General features: G+C 45.7%; 2 protein-coding genes across 7 annotated transcripts in view; both read right to left on the bottom strand.

The window, feature by feature from the left end:
• Window positions 1-5: 5 nt before the first annotated feature.
• Window positions 6-1,479, bottom strand: LOC108104636 (probable protein phosphatase 2C T23F11.1). 2 transcript variants are annotated; one of them, XM_017210811.2, is made up of 3 exons: window positions 1,461-1,479; window positions 1,321-1,402; window positions 6-1,271 (listed from the first exon to the last, which is right to left on the bottom strand). In XM_017210811.2, the coding sequence occupies exon 3, from the start codon at window positions 1,263-1,265 to the stop codon at window positions 204-206; it is 1,062 nt and encodes a 353-aa protein (XP_017066300.1). In that variant the 5' UTR covers window positions 1,266-1,271; window positions 1,321-1,402; window positions 1,461-1,479; the 3' UTR covers window positions 6-203. The 2 variants fall into 2 exon arrangements, with proteins under 2 accessions (XP_017066300.1, XP_017066299.1); XM_017210810.2 differs by lacking the exon at window positions 1,461-1,479 and having other exon boundaries at window positions 1,321-1,443.
• A 3,633-nt stretch (window positions 1,480-5,112) lies between these two features.
• Window positions 5,113-19,234, bottom strand: part of LOC108104663 (homeodomain-interacting protein kinase 2) — a 35,595-nt gene continuing 21,473 nt past the window's right edge. Inside the window, exons 1-10 of one of the 5 annotated variants that reach the window (XM_017210853.2) lie at window positions 13,753-13,822; window positions 13,413-13,681; window positions 13,032-13,352; window positions 12,208-12,959; window positions 11,549-12,142; window positions 11,259-11,488; window positions 10,669-11,157; window positions 9,209-10,146; window positions 8,825-9,143; window positions 5,113-8,727 (exon numbers count right to left, since the gene is read on the bottom strand). In XM_017210853.2, the coding sequence (XP_017066342.1) occupies window positions 9,000-9,143; window positions 9,209-10,146; window positions 10,669-11,157; window positions 11,259-11,488; window positions 11,549-12,142; window positions 12,208-12,959; window positions 13,032-13,352; window positions 13,413-13,681; window positions 13,753-13,789 (3,774 nt within the window). In that variant the 5' untranslated portion in view covers window positions 13,790-13,822 and the 3' untranslated portion in view covers window positions 5,113-8,727; window positions 8,825-8,999. Of the gene's footprint in view, window positions 8,751-8,824; window positions 9,144-9,208; window positions 11,158-11,258; window positions 11,489-11,548; window positions 12,143-12,207; window positions 12,960-13,031; window positions 13,353-13,412; window positions 13,682-13,752; window positions 13,823-19,234 lie in introns of those variants that run through there. The other 4 variants (XM_017210852.2, XM_017210851.2, XM_017210850.2 and 1 more) reach the window with 4 other exon arrangements.

Below are 19,234 nucleotides of genomic sequence, written 5' to 3'. Positions count from 1 at the left end.
CTTTGCCCGCTTTTTTGGTTCATTTATTAAATTTTATCTGCCAAATGGGTGAAAAACATTTTCCAACAGTATCATATACGACGACTGCGAATTTTGGGCTACCATCGACGGGAGGATCACTATTCTGATGCCCTGAATGTGAGTAAAATGGGAAATCGAAAAAACTTTAAACGATAAACATAAAACGAAGAGAAAACGAAGTTTTAGTTTTCCCTTGGGGGTTCGGATTCGGCTAGACCCAAGCCGAATCCCAGTCGCGAGGCCGTAGTGTCCGATCCTCCTCCCTGGGTAAAGGGAGTCACCACTTTCAAGGCCGGCTGATCTTTGATGTCGCCCACAGATTCCAAGGGGGCCATGTGCGATCCCCCACAACGCAGCACCAGATCCTCGTAGCTCTTGTTGTGAAGGAGACACACCAGGATCACGGTCATGTTGTCGCCGCCCAGACCACAATTTTGACCGTCCGTGGCCAGGCAGTGGTTCATGAGATCCTCGCAAATGGTCTCGGGTTGAACACCCTGGGAAATGCGCAAACGCACAAACTGGCAGGCTGTCGCGCTGGTCATCACATCCCATATGCCATCGCAGGCGAGAAGGACAAACTCCCAGTCCTCGTTGATGTCTCGGATCTCCACATCCGGGCAGGCAGTCACGATCTGATCCTCGGGACTCTTGTGCGTGTTCTTCTTATAAATGAAGTCGCCGAGGGCGCGAGAAAGGGCCAGATTGCCGTTGACCCGGTTGAACTCCACCCATCCGCCGCCGGCCAAAATCCGACTGGTCTCGCCCGCGTTATTAGGCTTGTGGTCCGAGGATAAGGGCACAACCACTCCCGCAACACAGGCTATGGCCCGCGAATCGCCCGCATTGGCGCAGTACAGGCGCCGCTCCCGAATGAGCACCACAACTGCCGTAGATCCTGCGGACTGCTCTCCAAAGGATCCATTGTGCAGCATCTCGCGATCGAAGTCCAGGAAGCCCCTTTTCAAGGCCACCGCCACGTTGTTGGTATGGTACTCCGGCCTCTCCGTCACGAACTTGTGGAGATGCTTGGCCGCGCACTTGGCCACCTGTGCACCTCCATGCCCGTCGTACACCCCGAAGAAAGCCGCCTGCGGATCCTCCGGCAATGATAGAATGTGAGTATGGGCATCCTCCATTTCCACGCGCCAGCCCTGCATGGCACTGGAGCCCACGACATAGCTGGCATTCTCATTGCGGGCTGTATCCTTGGTGACCACCGGTTCCGACAGCGTCTGGCCCATAACGAACTTGAAAAGCGAGTAAGCCATTGGCAATGCGATTTCACGAGATACTCACTCTGGTCTCTGGTATTCCTCGGTTGATGGAGAGAGCTCTTAGGTAATACCTTCAGTTATGGGAGCCAAACAGTCTAGCCAGTCTGGAAACGCTCAAAGGGTGTTAGGAGTTTAGACAACTGACTTGGGGCCACTGCCTACTTAGCTTCCAGACACGATTTGCTGGATCTCTGGATCGAGCTCTGAGTGGATCAGTAGAGGAGTTGTACTTGAGGATTTGCCAGGAATGTTTCAAAATAAATCCCCTTTCTATAATATATATTAAAAGGCTGATTAAATCTTTTTTGATAATTTTGTGTTTTGTATTTGTTACTTGACGTTTTTGTTTCTTTCCTTTTGTTCTTTTCATTTGTATGTTTTTGTAATTTTGTTACTTTGATAGCGTTGTTTTATATACACAAATACATTAAGTATATAATGATATACGCATATCGCGCATACTAAATCTTGTTCGTTTCATATATAGACATTTATTTGTAATTGTTGTTGTTGTGGCTGTAGGTTACTACACGTTTATCCTTTTAGGCATATGTACGAGAGTATGTAATTATCATAATTTATATGCATCTGCATCTGTGAGTGGTGTATCTGTATCTGTATCTGTATCTGTATCTGCGTTCGTGTTAGGTTTCGAGTTTCACAATTCTTAATTAATCTTTAATCCGCTTTGTATATATTCTCTTTAAAGTGTAAAGACACTAAATTTCACAATGTTCGATTTCTCTCCCTCTACGGGGCTACAGACTACAGGCAATCCCCCATACCCAAATGGGTTTGGGAGGGGTCTTGCAAGCCAGAACTAGCCGAAAATCATTGGTAGACTAAGGTTAGTTAGTCGTATATAGAGTGTGTGTGTGGAGGGTGTAGTGGGTAGTGTGTAGTGTATAGTGTCAGAGTATGTAAATAAGTTACGAAAATGTTGGGGCTTATTTATCTCATGTATGTATATATATATATAGTTTCTATATCGATATAGACGTATTATAAAATCTCTAAACAGCCATAAAAGTCAAAAGTTCTTAATCATATCTATCAATTATCTAGACGCGTTTACACTGCCACTAAGTTGACGTAACTTGAGTTTATCTTTATCTTTATCTTTATCTTCATATTTATATTTATATTTATTTGTATTTCTGCATAACTGCTGCTTAAATCTCGTGAAATCGGAACTCGATTGTTATAGGTTTAACTGTTGGTTAGGGAGGGAACTCTATACATAAATACAAACGTTGCGGCTCATTGTTTCACTTTTTTAGTTTGATTGGATTTCGATTTGGATTTGAGTTTGCTTCGGCTTGGTCTCGAGACTTTCAATTCAACTTACTCACTATGGCTACGATTAAGTGTATTTGATAAATTAGCCGGCCGGCCTCCTATCTCTGAGGGGCCCTCAAAAAGGTACGCATATCCGATTAAGACAGAGAGAGATATACTTATTACTTCGCGTTTACATATTATATATATATTTTGATTCGCATCTAACGCTAGTATCGATAGCTTATCAAGTACAATGCTAAATGTATCGGTGTGCTTGGTTTTTGATATAAGTTTGAATTTCATTTCATTTTCATTTTCGTTTCCTTCGATTTCCGTTTCGATTTCCTTAAGACTACGTAAGAGAGGACACCAAGTAAAAACATTCAGTACACATTCATAGAGATACTAGTAGAGTACAAAAAAGTCGATAAAGTACGATTAGAGTTGGGTGTGGTGTCGAGTGTTGGTGAATACTTTGAGTAGTTGGTGTTAGTGAGGTGTGTTTGAGAAGTTGGTGAATTTAAATTGAGTTTGTGGTGAGTTTAATGAGTAGTTCTTCATAAAGCGTTGGTGAGTCCGTGTGGAGATGCAGTATTGATGAGCCTCTGTGTTCTAGTGTAGTTGATTGTGGATTGACTTAGACATTTAGAAGAACATCAAGGTCAAACCTCTTCGTTGGCGATCGAAAACATTAACTTGGGACAGGAGCTTCTGGTTGCACTTTGCCCAGCAATTCGTTGTTGTCTAACCCAGGGATCCCTTGATCAAATTTGAGGTCGGGGATTCGTAATCGTGATGCTAGTAGGTACACAAGGGGTCAAGGTCGTACATATGAATATGACTTGGTGCCCACGCAAAACAAACCCTATATCCTAGTGGTGTGAATGGGTGAGTGAGTGTATGTGTCTGTGAGTGTTTGATTATCCGTCTTTGGTTTACTTCTCTTCCCTTCCTTCTTCACTTTGTAATCGAATGCAAAGCCTGGCCTCTACTCGCTATTTTCGCTAAATATACACGTATCTGTATATCTGTATATGGATATCCGTAGTCTCTGCTCGAGTATATAAAAATATTTAAATTCTTTAATCTGAAACGCGTAATCGCCCAAAGCACGGGCTGCCTCCGCTGCAAGTACATCTATGTTTCCGTATATGTCGTATATAAAAAGCAAATCCCATAAAAGTGCTCCTCTGATCTATTAAAACATATATTGTTTCGATTACGTTTTCATCACCCAATCACTCCGATTCGCTCTGGCGTTTCAATCTCCCGCTCGTCTTGAAATCAGCAAAAAGGTACGATCATTTTAAATTCAATATCTTTGCCGTTAGCCGTACTCGTATGTATGTCCTAGCGTGTACATATATGTCTATGAGTATGATCTCAGCTCTAGCTGCTATTTATCATATTTCTTGTGTATATATAACGTATATTGTTGTCTGATCTTTGTTTTTGGTTTTTGGTTTTTGGTTTTCGTTAGGTAGGAAATATGCTAGTCTTATAAATTTCACACATCAACATTTCGGTTATCATTAATATCTCTCCCGTTGCCTAGGAAATAATTCTTAGTTAGTAAAATATATCCGCGAATATATATATATATATATTCATAGATTAATCTATTTTAATCTGTGTGTATTAAAAACATCTAATGTCGATCCGAACCACAATTTGTTAAGAGAGATTTAGAAAGTTCTTCAAGTGAAGGAAACACGAAGAGTATATCAATATCAATATCGTAATTAAGTTACTGGTAGCCTACTAAGGCGGTACTATACAGATCCGTATCCGTGTCATTATGCTAATTCGGATAGGGCCCCGGCTAACTGCTTGGATCTCGCTGTCCAGCTGTCCGAAGTGTGTGTTCCGGCTGTTGTTCAGGTCCAGCTCTATCGAAAGAAATCTAATTATGGACGGGTTCTTATCAATCTTGTTTGTCAACTCCTCTTCTCTCTGTCAATCTGCCCAATTCAGATTGGTTTGAAATTTGCGGTTCCGATTCGGCTTCGCTTGCTCTGCCTTGGTAAATGCAAAACAAAATATCTCTACTTTCCGGTAAAAGCTCATCAATTGTTGGTCAATCAAACAACTTCGTGGGGCGGTTTAGGGGTTTAATCTTCGAGGGCTCTGGCGGGGCGTGCGAAATTAATCAATAATCTGCAGAAACCTGGTTGGTCTTTAACTAAATCTAAATCAGCTGAAGCTAGCCTCTTGCGGGGACCTTCTACTACTAGGCTCCCCTAACACTAAAGTTAAATTTAAATTATTTGCACAATAGCTTTGACTTGGTAATCGTTATCGATATCATTGCACAGTAACTACGATTACTATTAGATTTAAACTTAAAAGTTATTTACTCCTTTGTAATTTGGTGGGATATATGTTGTATTTGTTGTTGTTGTTGTTGTTGTTTTTGTTGTTATTCATCATCATCTCTTTTTTGGTTTTTGTTTTTGTTTTTGATTAATTTGTTCTGAAAAGCTCTAAGAAAAAGGGAAATAAAGTAATACAAAAAAACTGAAGAAAACGAAAATTAAGATATATGTTTATATATATTTATGATTTCTGTATTCTGTAGGACATAAGTAAATATAAGCATATGTAAATCTGGTAATAGTAAGCAATATATACGGTATATGTGTGGCTATGTTCCGTTTTTAAACAAGTTAAGCGAAGAAACAAAGTAAATTAAAGTACATTTAAATGGTTAAAATAGTAAATAGTAAATAGTAAGGTAAAGGCAACTCATCCTCAGTATGATTAAACAAGTACATATTAAATATTTAGTAAACACCGATCAGCTTTATCGCTCTATAGTATATCGTATATCTTCATATTCTGTCGGAAATCGAGAGGACGACGAGTACAAATATTAAGGCTACACAGTTAAAACATTTCTCATTTAAATATATATACTATATACGTATGTATAGTGTGTGTGTGTGTGTGGATCTCCCCACCCCTCTTAAATACAAATCCTCCGACAGTGGGCCGCAAAAGTCAGCTACCGACTCGGCCCACCTGTGTGTGTGAGTGTGTTTAATATAAGTTTAATTTGCTTGTTTTTGTTTTTGTTTTTAAATAGAAATGTAATTTGTCGTTTGTAATATATAAATTGAATTTGTCGTTTAATATAAATTTAATTTGTATGTTGTTTTCATAAGTCTATTAACGTTTCGTTTTTGTTACATTTAAAGCGTTCTTGATTTGTTTTCTTGTTTTTGCTTTTCGGTTTGCTTTCTTTTTGATGCTCCTAAACATTGAGTAGAAAGTGAAGAAAAGTTATCTGCCCTCGCAGATTTCTAGCATATATAATATATAATATATATATATAATGTAAGTTGCACACTGAGCGGGTGCAGGACAAGAAACACAAATCGGAAACACACAGCTGTTGTTATTCAATATCCATGCTTATTTGACTATATACTTTAGTTGAATGGTCCATAAAATTTCTATAAAAAAAGAACTTCTTGAATACATCTATGTCTAGTGTCTATCATCTAGATAAGGTTCCCTCTCGCTCTCCCTCGACTTCAAACAAGAATCTTCAATCTTCAATCTTCGATCTTAAATCCGTCGAGCTGTGCTTCTTCGTTTCTCACAATTACATTTACAATTGTTAGCTGCTGGTTGCCCTTATTGTTTATACACAAAATATATATATATATATCCATAATATAAATGTACTCGAACCACGTCTATATGTCTAGTTGTCTATATTTGTTGGTTGTTTTTGTTTTTGTTTTTACTCGTATATATTCACAACACTAACGTTTCTTAATTACGCCTATGCATGCTACGGTTGGTTTTCCTTGTTCCTACTACAAAAACTGTTATTTCTCGGTTGTTAAAAAGTTAATTACTTGGTTAAAAAAACGATTTGTTGTCGTGCTAATGCTATTGAATCCTGCACATTAATTAGTTAACATATAGATGCATATTCCGTATCCGTATCGCAATTGGTTATTCATAATTTTAGGTAATTTCTACTCGCCAACGACGACGACGACACTGACAAAAACGTTCGCGCTTGTTAAAAACTACATCACAATAATTATATGCTATATCCTTTTGTCGGAGTTAATTCATCCCTATTCCGATTCCGATCCCGATCCCGAAATCGCTAACTGTACACAGCTGAACTAGGAGGGGGCGGAGGATGGTTAGATTCACTTCTGCTCTGTATCAGTATCAGAATGCATTCTTTATATATGTAGGAAGTGACAGCCTCTGAAGGCCGATTTATCAAGAAGTCAAGAGGTCAAGATCTCTGATAAGTCGACCTTGAGGGGATGTAAAATTAGTTGCTGCTGCTTGGTTAGTTAATATGCGACAAGTTAAGAGTTTAAGTCTAACTACGAAATACTTTAGGAAACCTATTTAACAAGATTTAGTTTATACTTTATATATAGGATTTAGTGGGCGTGTTAAAGTAAGCCAGGTTTGTACATATCAAAATTGCATTCTATATTACAGATTCTTCTCTGGGGGGAAGCCTAAAACGAGGGGTTGTACTGGGGGCAAACTGTAAAAGCCTAAACTGCTAGATTGCTTCTTATTTCTGTTTGGTTTTGTACTTCAGTAAACTTTCTCCTGCGCTCCCCTCGGCGAAAGTATAACTAAGATGCAGATCTTGTTCTGGGACCCAGATACACGGGGCTAAAACAGGGAAGGGTGAAGTCTAAAAGATAAACGATAAACGTACTAACTGGCTTCGCTGTCCTGATTTCAATAACTTGCGCTGATAAAATCGGGTCTTAGTCGGGCTCTAGTTTTAGTATCGATATATGTATGCGTATTATGTACACTTTTTGTTCCTATAATTATTTGTTGTTGCTCGTTAAACATAATTTAGAATTGTTATCTGTTAATCGTTAATCGTTAATCGTTAATTGGTAATCGTTAATCGTATTTGTAATTCTTTCGCGGCTATTCCTATGAGTGAGTTACGAGTGTGTAAAAAACGTTCTTTGTTCTATCCTCTATGTCTATGTCTATGAGCTATGTAATTGTTAGGCTTTCTTTGTTGATATCTCCTAGGGTAGTTCATTATTTGCTTTTTTGTTTGCTAGTAAGGTTTTTGCGGTATTCAATTTGTTGTGGTTCTCTATTAACCTCCTCTAACTCTACTCCTGCTTTACAATGTTCATCGTTACATCATCTTCATATTCATCTCCATTATCATCATCATTATCTTTTCAATTTGTTTTTTTGTTGCTTGTTTGTGTAAAAGGCAAATTGCATAACAATGTGTTTATTTATCTGTTTGAAGTTGCTTTTGCTGCTGCTGCTAAGTTTTCAATTTCTGAGGTACTTGCTAGGGAATTTCGAAGCTTTCTCTTACTGGCCGCTGGCCTAAGTTGCAGCTGTCGGCGTGCCGTAAACTCTAGTTTCCTCGCTCTCTGGTTGATATATAGTATTCATAATAATAGTGTTACATATGCATGTATATAATATATAAGTGGATTATAGAGAATATTATGAGGAATTATCAATAAAACACACAACACACATTAATAAAACGCTTGTTTCGAAAAAAAAAAAAAAAAGAATATAACTCGATATGCCTCCAATTTGCATACTTCGAGGACAAAGAAGCTGTAGCTGTAGCTGTAGCTGCAGTGTGTGTGTGGGTGTGGGTGTGGGAGTGGCGCTGTGCTTAATACCACAACTTGCTAAAGTTAGCCTGAGCACTGTACACCCAGCTGCGTGTAGGAGTGCTGTACATTTATTTTTAATTAATTAATTATTTAAAAAAATAATAAAAATTAATAGTAGGAGAAATGGTAATCAGTGAATGAGATCCTTCGGGATCTCGAAAAAACTAACTGAGAACTGGCGACGAGGTTGGGGACGTGGACTGGGACTGGCTTAATAATGATGGCGGCGTGATTTACGTGTTGTGGATGCCGTGTCTGAGGATGTGTCTGTTTCTGTTGCTGCCGCTGTCGCTGCTGCTGCTGCTGCTGCTGCTGCTGCGGTCTCCTCGCTGCCAGCCTGCAGCATGGAGTTGTTGTGGATGATGGTCTGCTGCATGAGCAGCATGAACCACCAGCATTGAGTCAGCTGCAGCTGCTGCTGCTGTTGCTGCAACTCTTGGCTCTGCTCCGGATTCTCACCTGCCTCGCCCGAGGCCACAAACGATCTGGGAATGGAATAAAATATATTCTATCATTAGCTTTAAGTTTTGGCTTGACAGAGAAGTCTGATTTCGGCTCGGCATCCCGGCATTTTCGACTCACTCGAGCGTTGAATCATTCGATCTGGCTCTAGCTCAAGATCATAACAACAGTGGTGGTGGTGTGCGGTGTGTGGTTTGGTGGTTCTTGGTTCTTGGTTCTTGGTTCTGGGTGGATGCTCATCCTCGTCCCGCGTCTTTCCTCATCGCCCCTCTCCCCGTCAACTCCCTTCGTCGGCCTACTCAGCCCCATACCATATGTTGGTGGGCGCAAAGTGCGCCGCGTGTTTGCTGGCGGCTACCTGGGCAGGACTGAGCGGTCCAAACTGGCTGTACTGGGTGGGAATCTGGATGTGCGCCGGCAGCGGGTGTGATGGAATCACCTGAAAAAACAATATATTAAGTCAGTGAACTAGAATAAACCATAGTAATATAAATCCAAACCCACCTGACGACTGGAGCTGTTGTGGGCCGGAGGTGGGGCAACCACTGCCCGGTTGGCGTAGGCATAACTGGGCGCCGCCTGCGACACGAACACCGTGGGACGGCGGTAGATGTCGCCCTGCGCATAAATATCCGGCTGCAACAAAGCGGCCGCCGCCGTCGAGGATGGCGATCCGCCCAGCGGTGTTCCAGTCTGGTGATGATGATGGGCATGACTGTGATGGTGGGGATGCGGGGCCACAGCCGACGTCGGCGGCTGCGTGGCTCCTGGCAGTCCCACGCTGCCTGGAGGTGGCTGCGATGGCTGGCGATAGACCTGTGGAGGACCCCACGATGGAGGGCCCACACTGGCTGCCGCCGCAGCAGCTGCAGCAGCCGCCGCTGCAGCGGCTGCACTGATCGACGAGGATGATGATGTGGAGCTGCTCTTGGAGTGAGCAAGCGGTGGAGCCACCGACGGCGCCACATAGCTGATTGGAGCCACCGAAGGAGCCTCTCGCTTTGGATGGGCCAGCGGCAGAGCGGATATTCCCGCTCCCGAAGATGTGGGTGCCCAGGAGGAGCGCTTCGTGTCCAATTGCTGTGGCGGTGCAGCTGCATACTCTGGATAGAACTCAGCCGGCTCCTGTTTCGTAGGAATGTGCGGCAAGCTAGCAGAGGATGACGGCTGGCTGGGGACCTGCGGCTGGTAGCCACACTCGCTCTGGGCCATGGCCAAGATGCGTTTCTTCTGCGACTGGCCAGGCTCGTACTTGATGCTCGGCTGCGGCTGGGGCAGCACCTGCTGCGGTGGTGGCTGCGGCTGGTACTGCTGCTGCTGCTGCTGCTGCTGTGGGGGAGGAGCAGGCTGCTGCTGATGCTGATGGTGATGCTTGGGACTTCCCACGGCTGCTGCGGCGGCGGCATGATGACGTCGACGGGCATCCTCTGGATCGTGGTCACCTACGGTTACGCATGGAATTACTAGCTGGACGTGCGATGACTTATGGCGACTGAGATGCGACTGAGATTGAGATTGGGAGGAGCTGGGGCAGAGGACAGGGGCACCAAACTGAACGGATGAGGAGGACATGGCAGAGGAGGAAGAGGCGGGGGCGGGATGATGGGGGTGATGCTGATGGTGACTGGAAGTGGAAGCAGACGTGGAGGAGGACGTGGGCGTGGCTTGGTAATGAGGATGCGTCGCCGGCTGTGAATGAGTCGGAGGCTGTGATTGAAGCTGATGCTGAAGCTGCGATCCCGATCCCGCTGCCGATCCCGTTCCCGTTCCTATTCCACTTCCACTTGCTGGCTGATGAGGCGGATTCAGATGATGAGACGGATTCAGATGATGAGGGTGGTGGTGGTGGTGGTGACTACTGCTACTGTGGCTACTGTTACTGCTATGGCTACTGCTATGCTGGCTACCCTTGCCGCTGTTGCTTCCCAGTTGGTTTTGGTTCGAATTCTGAGTCTGGGCATTACCATAAGTGATCTGCTGCTGCTGCTGCTGTTGCTGTTGCTGCTGCTGGGGATGTGGAAGCGGTTGATGGTGGGCACTGCTCCTACTGCAAGAGGAGCTGGGCGCATTCTGCAGCAGACTGCTGCTCGTCTGCGACTGGGCATGCGCCCGCTGCTTAAGCACCGGCACCTGGGCTCCTCCACCCTCGCCGCCCTCGTCCTCGCTGTCGGAGATTGTAATGACAGCCGTGGGCGAGGGCGTGTCATGGATGGTGATGGTTGGCTGCTTTACATGCTGCAAATGCTGTGGATTCTGAGGATGCGGCTGCTGGCCATGCGGGTGCTGCTGGTGGGCATGGGCCGGTGGCTGTTGGTAAACCACTGCTCCTCCTGCTCCTCCGTTGGCGTTGCAGTTGCTTACGATGTGGTGGCCCGAGGAGGTGCTGTAGGGCTGGGCATGAGCGACGGGTACGTGGTGGTGGTGCGAGCTGGACGAGCTTCCGTTCACAATGTCTGGGAAGAGGAAAGAGAGTAAATTAGTGAAAATATTAAGTGGAAAACAGTTCCAAGGCTAATAAAGAATGGCAATAATTTGATATTCCATCTGCACTCACTGCTAGCGGAGGCAGCCGACGAGGCCACCACCGATCCTGCGCTGGTGCTGTAGCCACCGCCGTTTCCGTAATTGCAGTTGTGGTGCGTGTGGTACTGCGGCGAAACGTGGGCGGTCCGCTGGTACCGCTGCTGGTGGGGCGGCGAGCTCTCCTTCACCCGCTTCTTCACCGGCGACAGCTGCTGGTGCTCCTTCTTCTCGTGGCGCGGCACGCGATAAGAGTTGCCCTTGCTGAAAGCGAACCAAGACATAAGGATTCGTTTTTCCAAAGGCTATGCAGCAGATACTCACGCTATGTGATGAGCCGGCGACTCCTTCTTGAGATCGTTGCGTGGCAAGTTGAGATGGTGCTTGGGGTAGATCTCCTCCACATTAAAAAGAGGCGTCGAGTCGACGATGAGCGAGTGGGCGGGCGCCTGCTGGGGCCACGACGGGACCAAAGCCATCTGCCTTCCGGTCTGAGGCCAGGCAACTCCGCTGGCCTGCACCCGATTCGTCAGCAGCATTCTCTGGCCAGAGGTTGGCTCCACCATGGAAACCGGTACGGGCACATTGACGTACTGCTGCGGCGGCACCTGCAACGGTGGCTGCATGGTGGCACTGCCCACCACCACATGCTTCGTCGGACTGGGCATCGTCTGGTAAGAGGGCGGGCACAGGATGTTCGAGACCAACTGGTGCTGGAAGCTGTCCGTCCGTGCCTGCGGATACTGCCGGGCCACACTACGTCCGTTGTAGATCTGGTAAAGTCCCTCGTACGCCAGAGGGCGGCCATCGCGAACGAGGCGCTGCACCTGGCTGGTTAACTGGTTGTTGATCGTAAACGTCATGTTCTCCGTGCTCGAGGGCACGAAGTTGGTCACCAGCGTCGACGCAGGTTGCACTCTGTAAGGGAATCGAAGTTATATATAGTCTTATGTCAGGAACTCTCGAGTGTAGCCTCTACTTACGTGTGGAAATCGCCGCGGCGACACACCTCCATCATCTGCACGGATGCCTTGACATTGTTGCAGTAGACATAGTCAACCAGATGGGTCAACCGCGTGAACGAATGGCTCAAGGCCTCCGCAGGCGTGAGACGCCGCTCCTGATCGATGGTTAGCATGCGCTTCAGCAGATCGATAAACTCCCGCCTGTCCGTCTTCTCAGCCAGCAACTGGCCTCCCTCCAGATCAGTGGGCACATTCACCTGTCCAATGTCATCTAGACAGTTAAAGATGTACTTGCGCGCCTCCTTGCTCTTGGTATTGGTCTCTGCCTCGTGCTCCTCGGTGGTCTTTAGGCGCCAGAAGGGATACGTGGAGTCCACGTCGCGGTAGAAGAACTTCGAGGTCTTCGAGGCGCTGTTCAGCATGTGCTCCGTAGGCAGTCCCTGCGTTTGCGAGATGTAGCGGATCTGGTCGAACTCCGAGCTACCCGGGTACAGCGGCCAGCCCAGGAAGAGCTCCGCCACCACACAGCCCAGTGACCACATGTCGATCGCCTCGCAGAAAGGAAGGCCCAGGATGATCTCGGGGGCACGATAGTACCGCGACTGCAGGTACGTGTTGCACACAGTTTTGCTCACGTGAGAGGCGCTACCGAAGTCGATCACCTTGACGCGGTAGGGCTGACGCACTGGGTCCACCAGCATGATGTTCTCGGGCTTCAGGTCGGCATGGATCAGACCCAGTTGTTTCAGCTTCAACAGGGCTGTCAATACCTGAGGTTCAGAGGGAACAAAGGATTAGCTTACTCAGAAGTTCCAAGGGGCTATAAAAGCTGCAAGACTCACCTGCTCCAGAATGGGCCTTATGTACTTGAGGGGCAGCGGCGAGAACTTGTTCTGCTTGAGGAAATCATACAGGTTCTGCTCCAGCATCTCGAAGACTAGGCAGGTGTGGTTCTTGTGCTGGAAGCACTCAAAGGCCCGCACAAAGTTGAACTCGTCGGCATTCTCCTGGCTCAGACGCGAAAGGATCGAGACCTCTATCTGGCCCTGTCGCGCGTACGATGGATGGTTCTTCAGGATCTTGATGGCCACGATCTCGGAAGTGCCCCGCTTCCAGCACTTGACCACCTGGCCAAAGGTGCCGCGTCCCAAGAACTCCAGGACCTAAGGACGTAAAAAAGGGTTTTAAAATCGATATAAGGACTTAGAGAAAGCCGAACCCACCTCATACTCCGCTGATAGGGAATAGAGCACCTCGTGCTGCACCAGCTGGTAGTCGCCATCCGCTCCACTGCTCGACCTTTTGCTGGGGGGCTGCGTGTTGGCATGACCCCCCGAGGTGGCGACCTTTGTGTGCGCCGTCTTGAGGCTGCTGATGGGCCCTGTTCCGTCTGATCTTGATCCGGCTCCTGCTCCCGCTGCTGCTGACGAGTCCTGCTGCACTGGCGGGCCGTGGTTGGAATTGTATGAGTCCACACAGCCGCAATCACAATCTGGAAGAGTGGAGAAAGAGTGGAAGAGTTTAGTTTCCAGACTTGTTCTTCCGTTTAAGCCTATCTACTACCTCTTCTAAGTAATCTTTTAATAACTAAGGAGATCATTGTTCTCTGTACTCGCTTTTCTTCCGCTTCTTTGTCGGGGAAAATTTCCTGTTGCCACCTTTTTCGGTTTCAGGCAATTTGGGTACCGCGCAATCTTGTCGATGAAATGCAACTGAACGCAGTTCCACCTTTTCACGCCGCCCGAGACTCACTCATATATGGCTATAGCATACAGCATATAGAATCTGTATCTGTGCACTCACTCAGCAGCATTTGCGACTTGTCAACGCCCCCAACAAAGCGGCGCAGAAAGAGCCCAAAAAAAGGAAATCATTATGGGAATTGGCCAACAATAATGAAGATGACTAAGTGAACATGGGTTGGTCGTGGCGATAAAGACGACGGAGATGTGGAGACGTTGTCTACACCATGAGGAAGGTGTTGCGCTAAAATGTATCTCGAGGCTGACAGAGACGCATCCAGGATGTCGCAGGAGATTCCTTTCATATTTGAATCCCATTAAACGATAGATGCTGTTGAATATTTATGGAGAGCTGCCTGGCAACCATCTGGCGACCCATTCCATCCTCTCCGGCTGACTTCCCCGTAGTTAGGCAACTAAAAATAGAAGCAGTTAAGTAGCCAACCCGCTAGCTAACTGGCTCGCAGCAACCTCGGTTGCTAGTTTTTCACGTATCCACATAACTTAATTAATTTACGTCAGAGGACATTTCATATGAATGGGGGCAAAGGGCATAAAAATAGCGAAAGGCAGAGGGAGGAGGTGAACCCACGCACTCTGGGCCAATTATACGTATGTATACCAGGGAAGGGGCCGTTTCCTGGGGCTACCAGAAGGGTCACGTGGGCGTGGTCAGCCTGGAAGAAGCCAACTGGACATCGGCGAGGAGTGAAAGGCAATCAAAGCTTAAATTAAGGACACACGCGATGGAAACGGAGACGTGCGGTGGGAAATTTATGGCACAAACTTGAGGCGGCGACGGTGGCAGCAGCAGTAAATGAAATGAGAACTAAATGCAATAAATTATGCAAAATGGAGCCAAACGAAAAAAGTTGAGCTGCGAGTTGAAAAACGAAATTGAAATGGAAAGGCAAGCAGCCAGCGGAGGTCACCGCGAAGGCAAAAGTCGGCGGCGGAGGCAGCGAAGGTCGAATCGAAGGTTGCCCAGTTTCCAAGCCATCTTGGCCCGTCCCCACAAATTCGATTGCTCCCTCCTTCGGAAAAGTTCTGCTCCTGGCAAGGACTTCTTGCACAACGCTCACGTGGCACCAGCACTGGCCGCATCATCCTGCCACCAGCAACAAGTTATGTGAAAACACTCGAAGAAAAGTTTGACTGTTTGTAAGCAGAAGAAATGAGCTAACAAGATTATGGTCATTCTAAAAGTAAAGTTTATAGATTGTAGCGATTTAGATAACATAACTATCTGCCACATATACCAATTTATACCATTCCTAATACGGTATGGCATTCCTAATTGATTTAGATTTTCATCAGTTTCCTTTGCGAGTGCACATCCAGCTGAAAACTTTGCCATAGCTTTGACATCATTTGTCCCTCGGGTTATACAACCATGCAGCGGCAGAAAAAAAACAGATTTTGTTTACGCAAATCTCAGCAGCAGTAACTGAAAATCCGAGATGCGGAGGAGCTGCAGCAGCGGCACCGTCAAAGTTGCAACGTGACGCAGTTTTAGCAAACAAAACGAATCTGACTGCCTGCGGTTTCTATTCGTATTTGTGTTTTAGCCCCCCTCCTCCCCGCCCCTTCGCTTTGCAGCGTTTTTGCAATTTCTGTGTCTGTTGCATAAAAGATTCAGCCAACTGTAAATGTGGGTGCCGGAAGAGGGGTGCTTGAACCTAAAAGGGGGCGTCGTATCGAATGATTTGCGGGGGCGTTTGCCCGATGCAACCGATCAGCTTCGCTTTGCAGGCTTTCCTCAAACAAAAAACTTGGGCTTTGAGTTAGCTGATTCATTTGGATATTTTGATAGCCTGTGCTAAACTTGGAACGAAGTTACTTAAGAACTCTCTTACATAAGCTTTGCATAAACCTAATAGTTACTGTTGTAGAATTCCCGAGATTTCTTTCCTGATTAAACCAAAAGTTGTTTATGGATTTCCAACCGAAATTCCCCAAAGCTGAATGCCCAAGGGGCACTTCTTTGGAAAACCCGAATGGTTCCCCAGATACCGCCATGGCTGAGGTTGTGCGTTATCGGTTAAAGGCTGATCGCACAACAAGTTCATTGCTGTTTTTAACCAGAAAACTGATAAATGCCCTGGAACTGTGTGACTGGGTGAGGGAATATGGGAAAACGGGGCTGCTTCGGGGTGCTCGAATTGACAACAAAGGGTTTGTTTTCATGGATTTTTGCGGTAATTGCAGTAATCACATTGCGCAACTACAACAGGCCAGTCTACAATTATAAGCTAATCCGCAGAGCCCACGTGGTGTAATTGCTAAATTTTCGATTACAACATTGTGGGAGATTGTGTGGGTTTAGTTGGCTGTTCGACTGTTAAATAAACAATTAACCATCTTCCATTTTCCAGCTTAACTTTAGAGAAAGTTTTGAGAACTTCGTCCCACCACAGCGGGAATTTCCATAACTTTATTTATATGCAGCTCTGGGCCTGAACCCTTTTTTGTTATCAAAAAGAAAATGCAAATTCACCACTTTAGTTTCTGGGCTTTTGTTAAAATGCAGCCAAAAACCTAGCAGCGGAAGTGAAACAAATCGAAAAACGAGCATAATTACGTACCGGCGAGAAACTCAAAATAAATTATTTACAAAACGGAAGCGGAAAGGCGCTAAATGAAGAGAGAGAGAGGTGGAGAGAAGAAGGAGGGAGAAGGCAAACGGGCAAAACAAAAAAAAAACAATGCAACCGCAGGCAGGTGCGAGGGGCGAGCGAGCAACAGGTTAGTTGGCTTGGACCCAACCTGTCTGAACTCCGGCTTTGGCTTCAGCCGAAGCTTCGTGTCCGAGGTCGATAGCTCTCCTTCTGTGGAGTTGTTTTTGTTTGTTGTTGTTGGTTGTTGTTGTTGTTGTTGTTGATACTGCTGTTGCTGCAGTGCGTTTGCCGCATATTAAATGCGCTGATTAATCGACGCAAACAATAAACCAGGGGCGGGGAGAAGGCCGAGAGGCGGGTAAGAAAAACGAGGACAAAACCCGGGAAGAGCTTACACTTAAAGAAAATGCATGAAACTTATAAAGAAAGGAATATTTCAAAAACAAAAACCTATCTGTTCCGCCATCTATAACTTACAAACAATCAAAACTTATGGCTTCCCCTTATAATTGCCTTATAGTTCATACCTATAATCATCAGATTCTATTAAAATAACATGAATTAAGTTAGCTGCAATTAAATCACATTGCTGACTTGCTGTAATTTCGATTTCGGTGTAGAGAAAACATTGCGAGGGGCTGGAAATGGGGTGGGGACTCGGGGTGGATGGGCTGGGTGACGAACGGGGGGGCAGAGGGAAGAGGGAAGAGGTAAGGCAGTATAAATATTTGTCGCTGCAATGAGAGCAATGCACGGGCAAGCATTTCCACTTGTCAACGCACCTGACGAAGCCAACAACAGCAACAACGAAAACAACAACACCAACAACAAAGGTGGCACCTACAAAACATGAACCTACAGAGAGACACGAACAAAAAACAAAAACAAGTTCCAAAAGCAACAGCAACAGCAACGGCAGCAGCTACAATTGCTCTGCCAACAATGTTGCCGGCGACCTCTCCACCCCCTTTGTTTGCCCCCTCCGCCCCCTTTTGCCCCTTTCTCCAGCCGCAATCAGTATGAAATGGGAGCAGGCAGAACGTGCAAGAACAACGGAGAAAGTCTGCCATGAAACCCAAGAAGAAAGAGACGTGGAAGGCAGAGCAATTACCAGATTCTTCTGCTGCCGCTTCTTCTGGCTGTCATTACTTTGGATGTTGCTGCGGGGTTCGCCATATATTGCTGATGCTGTTCTTGCCACCAATGTCTCATGTTGCCTCTATGGTCGCTGATTATTGGGCTTACGTTGCTGCTGAGCCTTGCAACGATGTGGCAGCAGTTTATTGCCTCTCTGTTGCTGCCAATCGCTAATGTTGCCACTGTGTGACAATTCTATTGCCGTGTTTCCATAGCTTACGAAGCTGATGAGTTTTCCCTACTCTCTGCTCTTTCCACTGTCGCTGCTGTCTTGCTTCTTCTTTTTAGTGCTTTTTCTGCTTTTATCTTTGACTTTGCTTTTGCTGCTGGCGTTGCATATTTCATGGCCTGTGTTGCATATTTAACACCCGATGCCAAGCATGCTTGCATTTGCATACTCAACCCACCACTCACCTCTCGCCCCTCCCCCCTAACCACTCAGCCACTGTGACAGTCCCAGCCATAATCAGAAGACAAGTTATCAAAGGCAAAGAGACGAAGCGGGGCAGGAGAAAGAGGCAGCGATCTTTAAAAACTGAGATAATGCCAGAAATGGCATCGTGCAACAAATTGCAGCGACATGTGGCTGCTGCGCAAAGAAGCGGGGCATGAAAATAAACTGTCGCCTTTCTAAAAAACGAGGCAGAAAAATCTCACGATAACCTGGGTACTTTCACAATAACGAGGAATAGAAGATCCACCAAAATGTATAAATAGAAAATGGTAAAGCGAAGAGTTAGCTCTCAGATGGAGTTACTATTCCTAATGATGTTGATTAATAGAATAGAAAATGGGAAAAGATGACCACCTTCTGTAGGGTACCACCAGTGTATGTACCCCAAGACATCGATAGATAGTTTACGATCCTCATAGTCCTGTAAATACATCTCAAAGCCAAAACGCTTCTTAATCAACTTCTAACTAGTTTGCTGAGCTTCTCTGCACTTTTAATCAGCGCAATGTTTTCAGGTTCTCCCACTTAATCGATGTGTTATCTCAGCGTGAGTGGCCACCGAGCTAGACAGGTTCTCGATCTGAAATCCATCCGAAATGAATCGTTAATTCCAGCTCGACATAGCATCGATGTTTAATGATGATTAAGACGATGACCGGGCAACAACTGGCGTTGCATGCAACATGTTGCCAAGAAATGCCATTTACATATTTCCAAATGGCAATCGGAAGTTCGAATTTTCACATTTTCCACGCTTAGCCAAATGGAAAATGCTATAAATCAAATCCACCACCAGCAGCGGCAGCAGCAGCAACAACAACGGTTGAGTGCATTTCTTGCTTAGAGTTGCAGTGCAAAATAAAAGTTGCCACCTTTATAAGCCCCTCACCTCATTTTGATTTGTGTGCCTCGGCAGCTCGGCAACAATATGGCAGAGAGCAGCGGCAACAAAGCCGACAAAAAGTTTTCTATTTTGCGGATAACGAGGCTTTAAGTACCCTTCCAAGAAGTCTTTGAAAGAGATTATAACCTTTAAAAGTCAACAATTACCATTTCGTTAGCTATTTAGATTTGACAACTAATCACTAATAAGT

Source organism: Drosophila eugracilis, unplaced genomic scaffold (assembly GCF_018153835.1).
Source record: "Drosophila eugracilis isolate 14026-0451.02 unplaced genomic scaffold, ASM1815383v1 contig_2088, whole genome shotgun sequence".
Classification (NCBI taxonomy): domain Eukaryota; kingdom Metazoa; phylum Arthropoda; class Insecta; order Diptera; family Drosophilidae; genus Drosophila; species Drosophila eugracilis.
Note: the sequence above shows the minus strand (reverse complement) of the source record. Positions and strands in the feature narration are given on the sequence as shown.